Raw genomic sequence first — 8769 nt, forward strand, 5'->3', positions numbered from 1 at the left:
CTGGGGAAAGAAAAAAAAAAAAAAAAAAAAGGATTCAACGCAACCCGAAACGAGGAAAATCTTCATTACGTGCTCAAGCAGAACCAGGACGACAGTAGACGGATGCTGGACCGGGACTAAGAAGACTGCTCAACGTAACCGGGAAGAAGAAAACCATTCTAATGTGGACTGGATCATTCAATATGTGCCAGACCAGAACCCAGGCGATCATTGGACCGGATGCGTTCCCCCACTCAAGCCAAGAAGACCAGTCGACAGGTACTAAACCAGGACTAAGGAAACCAACTCATTGTGACTAGAAACAAGAACACCATCCAATATGTACCAAAACCAGAACCCCCCCCCCCCCCAAGACCGTTCAACGTGGACTAAGCCGGGACCGAAAAGACTCTGCGATGCGTACAAGACCATTTGACGCAACAGAACCAGAAAGGAAAATCATTCAACACGCCTGAATAAAAAAAAAAATAAATAATGCATGACTAGAATTCAGAATGGTACCAGAACCAAACCAAAGTGTACTGAACCTCAGTTTCCAACAGCGCTTTCCCGGCTAAGGGCCCTCAACTGGTCGCCAGTCAGTCGCGGGGTCCACGCGAAAAGGGACAAGCGTTCACACCGTCACCGAGTGGGAATTGGACCCACGCTGACCGCACCAAAGTCAGGCCGGCGAACCGCAACCCCTGCAGTGACCGTGTAGAGGAGTAGAACAGAAAACGGGTCCCGGAGTGCTTTTGACGTACGTGTACTGCACCGTTCCACGTGTTCCAGGACTTTCAAGGGGTGCCGGACTCGAACCAACAGGACCATTTAACGTGCACCAGAAACAGAACCATGCCGATTATTCAACACGTGCTCGGCCAAAAGACCCACCGACCCTCGATTCGTTTTTGAGATCTTTCCCAATTTGTCACCGCGGAACTTCCCAGTTTTGTGCCCCGATGAAAAATTGCGATACTTCAGAAGCCGGACTTGACTTTTGGCCAAGAGGGAACGTGACGCTTGCAGACACTTGACGCCCACCGACCACGCTCCGATTTTTCCACACACTTTTCGGAACGTGCCGAACGTCCGACGTTGAAATCGTGCCCGCGTGACGTCACTCGACGTGGCAGGAAAAAGTCGCGATCACGCACAACGGGAGGAAAAAAAAAAAAAAATGCAATTTCAAAAGTCGAGCGTTTACCTCAACGAGATGAGTGAGATCCTGTCACCCTCGCGGGGAAAATTGGAAACGAAAAAAAAAAAAAAGAAAAGTTTGGAAGGGAAAAACAAAAAGAAAACAGGGGAGAAAAGTCTTCGGAGGTGTGAGCTGACCAGGGAGTGAAATGTTGATTATTTTTAGAGCGCGCCAGGATCAGCTGCTCCACATTCTGACGCGCGTTTGTTCCCTGGCGAGCACACAAACTACGTCCGGTTTCCTTCGAAATAAAAGCCGAGCGAATTTTCAAATCGGGCTTCAACGCGGACGCCACAATGTGTACGTGAGGCCCTTCAAAACAAACTCTATGAAAACACATCCACCCAATACTCAGGTGAAAAAATTCATGAAATATTCTCACGGGAACTCTCAGACGTGAAACCGAAACACTGAGAGCAGTTCGGAAGTATGCGAGAGAGAAAATACTCAACAAGGTCCCTCAACCTCTGTGGTTATTTTTTTTTGTTGTTGTTGTATCTTTTATGGTTAATTATTGATAAATTTAGTGACTGTGACTAATGAATTCATAAATTTTGATTGCTTTAACTATTGCAAGGTGCATTATTAGATTATTCTTCAATCAATCCACCGGTTATATTGAATTGAACTTATTTGCAGAAAAATCAACTGCTTTCTAGTCTGACAGAAAAAAAAAATTGAGGTAAAATTACAAGTTAAAGTAAGAATTTCAAAGGAACAGAACTGAAAATTACAATCTTATCGTAGTTAACCGGAGAAAGCATTTCAAGTTCTCGCTAAGTAAAAGTGTAAGTTAGCGCAAACCTGAAATTGGTCGACTTTCGTAAAGGTTTGAAGTCATCGCAATGTAAAATTACAAGTTCGTGCAATTTACAGCTGCGTTGACAAAAAGTTGATGAAACTCAAAAGATTAAGTTTAGGTGGCCAACTTAAAATTTGACGGAAGTTTGTTGCCTTACAATTTTGAGTTTGCCCAACTTTTCTTTTTTTTTTTTTTTTTTACATGAATATGCGTCGCTCGTGTCACGCGGGGGTGCTTGACTCAATTTTGAAGGCAGCTGTGTTACAACTTCCGGTTACGGTGGATTTTTTTTTTTTTAAATCCTTCGAACTTGACGCCGATCAGATTTCCAAAATTGAAGCAGTTGAACGACTGGAGGTTTACGTTTATGTCGGGCGCCAGGCAACCCCCCCCCCCCCCCCCAAAAAAAAAGGCAACTACCGTACACCGCTCATGAAAACCAATCGCCAACCAATATGATCGGAAGCTCCTGCAAACCGGATTGGTCGGTGTGGAAAAGTCCACATTTCGAAATATCATCGCGAATCCGACGGGCTCGTCTAACAGCAGGAACAAACAGCAGCCTCGTTTCTTGGAATTTATTCGTTTGTATCTACAGTCAGAAATGAAGCCATCTGGAGATTTTGTCAATAATTATGATGCCGCTGCACATACGCTGCCTCCGATAATGTTTCATACGGAAGAAATGGATTTATTCTGCGTGCTTTTGCTCGAGTGCAAAGTGCACCGCGTTGACTTTTGTTGTGCTTCTTTCTCATCTCCGCAAAATGCCTTTTTTGCACGATATCATCTTTTCTCGGCCATATTTTGACGGCGACGACGTAACACGTTTATGATATGCTGGCATCCGTCAGGACAAAGGCGCGACGCTGCGGTGATGACGTTCGGTCGACGGAGTTCGGCGTGAAGGTCTTTCGCGGTCGGTCGGGTTGCCTTCCTCGGACGACGGGCGTCCAGTGCAAGGTGGCGCGTGTGCACGAAGCGGCCCGGCCCAACACGCTTACCCGGACTACGGCGCAGCCTCGGGCGGCTCAAATCTGAAGCGGGCTCGCCAATGGGGGGGGGGGCTCCGACGTCTTTCAGGTGACGACGATGACGGAGATGATGCGTCTTTGCACCGGAAATAGCCCAAAATTGCGTGCAGGCTCATCGGATGGTAAAATAATCCCGTGAACTCTACAAAGTGGGGGGAGGAAGACAAAAAAAAAAAAAAAACAAACAAAAGAACATGACGAGCACCTGCGAAATGAAGCAAGTAAACGTACGCGCTGATCAATAACAAGACACTTCTCCGGGATCAATGTTCAAATCGTGACTATTAAAAACAGACTATGTTTTTATTAGTTCACTGGCTTTGATGGAATTTAAAAAAATATTTAATTGAATGACGATGATGAGTGTTGCACATACCTTTGCAGCACGAGGGCGCTGTATAAAAATTAAAAAAAAAAAGAAGTGTACATCATAAGCCTATATTTTTCCTTTCATGTTGTTGCTATGGAAACGTCCTTTCTTGTCCGAATAAAGACACCAGAAAGGATCAGCACAAGATTAAAAATAATGTAAATTTCGTTACGCACACGTATCGCCTCCTGCAGGTGTCTACCCCCGCCCCCCCCCCCTTCGCTGCTCGTCCGGTTTTCACAAACTCGCAGACGAGAACATAAAAACAAGATCAAAACGAACATTTCCTCTTCTGAGTATTCGCCATTGTGTCACGTGACCGTCACAGCGGGCCTTTTCGTCCACTTGAACTCGCTGCGTGAGAAAATTGAAGCCTGAGCGGCCGCTCGCCCTCTCGCGTTTTGTTGCGGTGTTGCAATGACCTCAAGCGTGACCTTTGCCCCCAACACGCCTGACGCAAACGTGCCGCCGTGTGCAGTTCAACGCGGAGCCGCCGGACGGCGACAAACCCTTCATCCCCGGAAGTGACCGCTTCGAGCCACTAGAGGGCGCCATTGATTAACATTTCAAACTACAAATGTCATTTTACTAGCAATATATATATGTATTATTATTTTTTTTTTTTTTAATTTAAGATGTGGTCTTCCTTTTGTCATTTTTATTGCAAATACATTTCATTCTATTTGAATGAAATCGCATTTTGGTGATGAATTTGGTGCAAATTCCGATTCGCGCTTTGTTTTGCTATTGGGGCGGGGGGGAGAAAAACAACAACCCAAAATTAATCAATATTTCATACTTACAGCATCGGATCCTGCTGGTCCCTCTCTCGTTAAATGGGCGTTAAAATCATGCAGAAATAACAGTAATTGTGTTCTTCAGAAAGGACGTAAAAGGAAAATCGTTGATTATTTTTTTTTAAATGGGGGGGTCAAAACTGTGGAAATACTTTCAAATAATCAATGAGCGAATCGCATTTTGGATTATTTTTTGTGACAAAAAAAAGTCAGATTTAGTTTCTAGATTAAAAAAAAAAAGAAGAAAAGTTGAACTGTTATGAAAATTGAATAGTTCCCCCCACTTCCAGGGGGGGGCGTAGTTGAAAAAGTCCTTACAGATGAATAAGAAGTCATACAATTTCAAAATATTTAAGTCACTTTAAGCAGCGGAGAAAGGTACAAGGAGTGTCAATTGTTTCCAATATTGCACCATTCATTCATTCATTCTACAAATAAAAAAGGCCTTTTCCTTCTCCCCAAAAAAAAAAACCTGACAATTTGTGTAATGATGGACGAGTTACACATACACAGCGATGTCGAATTGATGTGATGATGTCACGTAAAAAGCTTTGAATTGTAATTCAATTGTGAATGTAATAAACAAATTCACACACGTTTGTCCCACTACTGTACGGCATGTGTGCATTATACAGTAGTAGCGCAACTTCATGATACTCGTGAGGTAAAAGTATGCTGCCAGTAGCGTACGACCCCTTTACTCGTTGGGCACAGGAGGTTACTAGTGCACCAAATGTGCCACTTGGGAGTAAAACAATGACGAGACAAAATCAGTCTACGAGTGCAGCCTCAACTTAAGAATTGATTTCAATTCCATATCCTTGATGACGAAGCTACGAGCGCTCAAACAGCTTTCCAGTGACGCTAAGCTACCGCTAAGAAACTTGAACCAACCTGCATCCTCCAGAACTTTTTTGTTTTTTCTTGTCCAAAATGGATTTATGTCACGCTAGCGCCACCATCAGGTGTGAAGCGTGACGACGGGCAGGAAGGGCAAGTCGGTGTTTCCCAGGAAGATGCGATCGCCGCGCCGGAAGGCCTCGCTGACGGCCCACGTCAGGCGTCCCTCGGGGTCGTGCATCGAGCCCACGAGTTGTCCGTCCGGGTCCAGTTCCAGGACGAGAGCGTAACGCGGCAACAGCACCTTGTACCAGCTGAGCGAGACCACCTGAAGCGGAACGCGACAAATTACCGGGATGACCTTCTTTTGTCCTTTTTTTTTTTTTTAATAATGGAGAGCAAAAAAATTCTAATTGAATTAAATTTTTTTTTTGTTCCAAAATCAAAATGTGGACTTATTCTACTTTTTTGGGTTAACGAGTCTTGAAAATTTCTAGGTCACTGATCATCATTCAGAACGTAGAATTCTTCGATAAAAAATAATATTTTGAAATTGTATTGTTTATTATTTAAATTTAAACAATTATTCAATTTGTAAAAGAATCAGTTTAACCATTTAATTGAAAAAATACATATCAAGTACATTTAAAAATTCATGCACATTTTCAACCCATTTTTTTTTTTACAATATATTAAAATATAATCACTGATTTAGATGAGTCGTCTTGCAACATCATCACAAAAGATTCAAATATTACATTTAAGTGGCCTGATTAAGAATAATTCAACTGAAAACAAAATACTCAGTCAAATTCAAAAGGAAAATAAAGCAACAATAAATAAAATAATCATTACATTTCATATTAGAGTAAAAACAATTCAAAATCAAAATTTTCATACAATTGAATAAAAATCACAAAAAAATGTACTAAGATTAAATAAAAATGTACTCGATTAAAATTAAATAACCCTAATTCAAGACAAAAACATTGACTTAAAAAAAAGCAAATTATTGGAGAAAAATTATGAATTTAATGAAAAAAATTAAACTTGAAAATTAATAGGAATAAACAATATTTTAAAATTGTAAAAGTATAATAGAAATCAAGATGAAAATTGACTTTGGAGAGGTTTTGAATGATTTCATGACAAATGGAGAAAATGACCATTCATCATTCACATCGGAATCAAAATATGACCTGCGGTGCCAATTTCAAAAATCAAACTTGAATTCAAAACAAAACGGAAAGGTTGTTGCGGGTGCGTGCGCCTCACCTCCAGCCTGACGTGTCTGCGCCCCCAGCGACTGGACGAGTCGGTGAAGTAGATGAGCCCGCTTTGGGGGGAAACGGCCAGTCCGTTCAGGAAGGCGAAGGGGACGCCGCCGGCGCCTGCCCCGACACAAATGAGCGAAAGGGGACGCCTCAGGGGATCAAAGCGTCCATCGGAGCAGACCTCGCCAGGTGGACACCGGCAGCGTCTTGCGTCCGCTGCGCGGGTCCACGCTGAACAGCCCCGGGTAGGCGTCGGCCACGATCAGGTCGCCGTGGCGATCCAGACGCACGCCGGCTCCCAATCCGGGCCGCTGCCTAACGCCGACGCGACGCAAACACGTTTCGGCGACGTCGGCGCTCAAACGACCGACGGACCGACGGAGGAAAGAGACGGCCCACCGCATTCTGGCAGGTCGCGGCCCATCCGGGCGACCAAAGTCAGGCTGTCCGGGTCCGACGCGCCACAGCTTCCCGTCCGCCGTCCCCGTGTACACGTTCCCTGACAAAAAAAAAAAAAAGCACATTGGACTTTTTGTCAATAAAGCCCAACGTCGGCGTCGGTCGCCGTTTCTCACCCGCCTCGTCGGCGGCAAACGGTTCCGGTCCGCGAAGTTTCCCTTGGAAGAGTCGGCGGCCTTTCTGCAAGCGCGTGTTGGCGGCCAGCGGCCCCTCCAGCGCCGGCCCCTTCAACCTGCTGATTGATCCGGGTCACGTTTTCTCACCCGGGGTCCATTTTCGCACGTACGTCAACGCAACGAAGCGTGCGGCGCGCGTACGTACACGTGCGGCTCGGGGTCGACGGGCGAAGGCAGCAAGTAGAGGCCGACGGCGGCGGCCAGCAGAGCCGCGCCCGCAGAACTCGCACGGCGCCTGACAACAAAACGGCAAGCGCCGACCTCCATGTTTGTAGTCCAAACGCCTCCACTCCGTTCTTTCAATGACAAATTGCCCTGCTGCTGTTTTTCTGCGTCGACCAATGCAACAACAGACCAAGTTTCCCGCCATGTCATGGAATCGAGATTCCACATGACTACATCAAATAATAATTTCATTTAGTCAAAGTACTATATCGTGAAGTAAAATGAAGTTTGACATTTAATTTACTTTCGACCTCCATGTTTGTAGTCCAAACGCCTCCACTCCGTTCTTTCAATGACAAATTGCCCTGCTGCTGGTTTTCTGCTTCGACCAAAGCAACAACAGGCCAAGTTTGCCGCCATGTCATGGAATCGAGATTCCACATGACTACATCAAATAATAATTTCATTTAGTCAAAGTACTGTATCGTGAAGTAAAATGAAATTTAACATTTAATTTACTTTTACATTGTGAAAAAAATAAATTAAGAGGTCACAAAGCTACCTTCATGTTTAGAGTCGCAGAATATTTTCACGTTGTTATGCAGTGTCTTGAGGATTATGGGGGGAAAAATTATTATTAAAATGGTTAAGGTTGTGATATGGGAGTTCCCAAACGGGTCACGTGATTTTTTTGTTGTTGCCCGAGCTTGAGTGAAAAGGAACGGTTTTATTAATTTCCTAACATTCAAATATCACAATGTGACAAAATAATGGAAAGATAGCAAGAACTTTCCAATGTAATTGTTGGGGGATTTTTTTTTTTTTTTTTTTGCACCAGTCAAATCGCGTCACGAAGATTGTTTGTGCACGCGTGAGGAAAAAAAAAAAAAAAACCTCCATCTCGTTTCTGGAAATCTTGAATGAAAATCAAGCTGAAGATTCGTGTTGAACTAAACACGCAATAAAAAAGAAGAAGCACGCATACGCATTTTATGTTGAAGTGCAAGACACGAACGCGATCATTTTAGAAATGGATACTTGGGCTAGCTAGAATTAGCTCGATAACGGGTGGAGTTACTGCCAAATAAGGAATATTTATCCATAAACTCCATTGTAACACACATATAATTTATACAGGTATAACAATACTCCCTGTCATATATTCTCCCTAGTCTGTGAAAAACGAATTAAATCGATGTTTTGATGCAACGTTCTTCTTTGCTTTAAAGCAAACGCGCAGTTCCATTCATGCAAGCAGCGCACCACACTGCCCCCTCTGAGGCCAAGGTGCGCACAGCAGGGGGAGCAGAAAGTAGTTTCCGCCCTGACTGACGTGAAATCAGATAAACTAGGATTCTAAAAAAAAATTCAAATTCATTGTCATTTGACTCATTCCAAATTCATGTTTTGAAATATTAAAAGATGAGATTTGGTTGATACTATTCAAGACCCTCGCCCCCCCAAAAATGATCACGACATGCCTCGTCAGCATGTCTCCGTATACATTGAGTGTTGTGTGGCTTAAATGAATCTTGATTGTCGACTTTCTGACTGCTCTACCAACAAAGTGACCGTTTGTGGCCATTTCCACCAAAGTATTTCACAAGTAAACGAAACACTTCGTCATGTTGTCCGTTTTTCAAGGAGATAAACTTCAGCGCACAGCGAGAAA

At 43.7% G+C, this 8769-nt stretch overlaps 1 protein-coding gene across 1 annotated transcript; it reads right to left on the reverse strand.

Moving 5' to 3' along the window:
* Positions 1–4034: 4034 nt before the first annotated feature.
* zgc:194209 (uncharacterized protein LOC570908 homolog) lies at positions 4035–8607 on the reverse strand. Its single transcript, XM_061807580.1, is given in 8 exon segments — positions 4035–5351; positions 6299–6414; positions 6479–6608; positions 6677–6746; positions 6748–6796; positions 6873–6988; positions 7078–7327; positions 7402–8607. Coding segments are annotated over 8 exon segments (1101 nt in total). The 5' UTR covers positions 7565–8607; the 3' UTR covers positions 4035–5144.
* Between the last annotated feature and the right edge of the window lie 162 nt (positions 8608–8769).

The sequence above is a fragment of the Syngnathoides biaculeatus genome, chromosome 20 (assembly GCF_019802595.1).
Source record: "Syngnathoides biaculeatus isolate LvHL_M chromosome 20, ASM1980259v1, whole genome shotgun sequence".
Taxonomy (NCBI): Eukaryota; Metazoa; Chordata; class Actinopteri; order Syngnathiformes; family Syngnathidae; genus Syngnathoides; species Syngnathoides biaculeatus.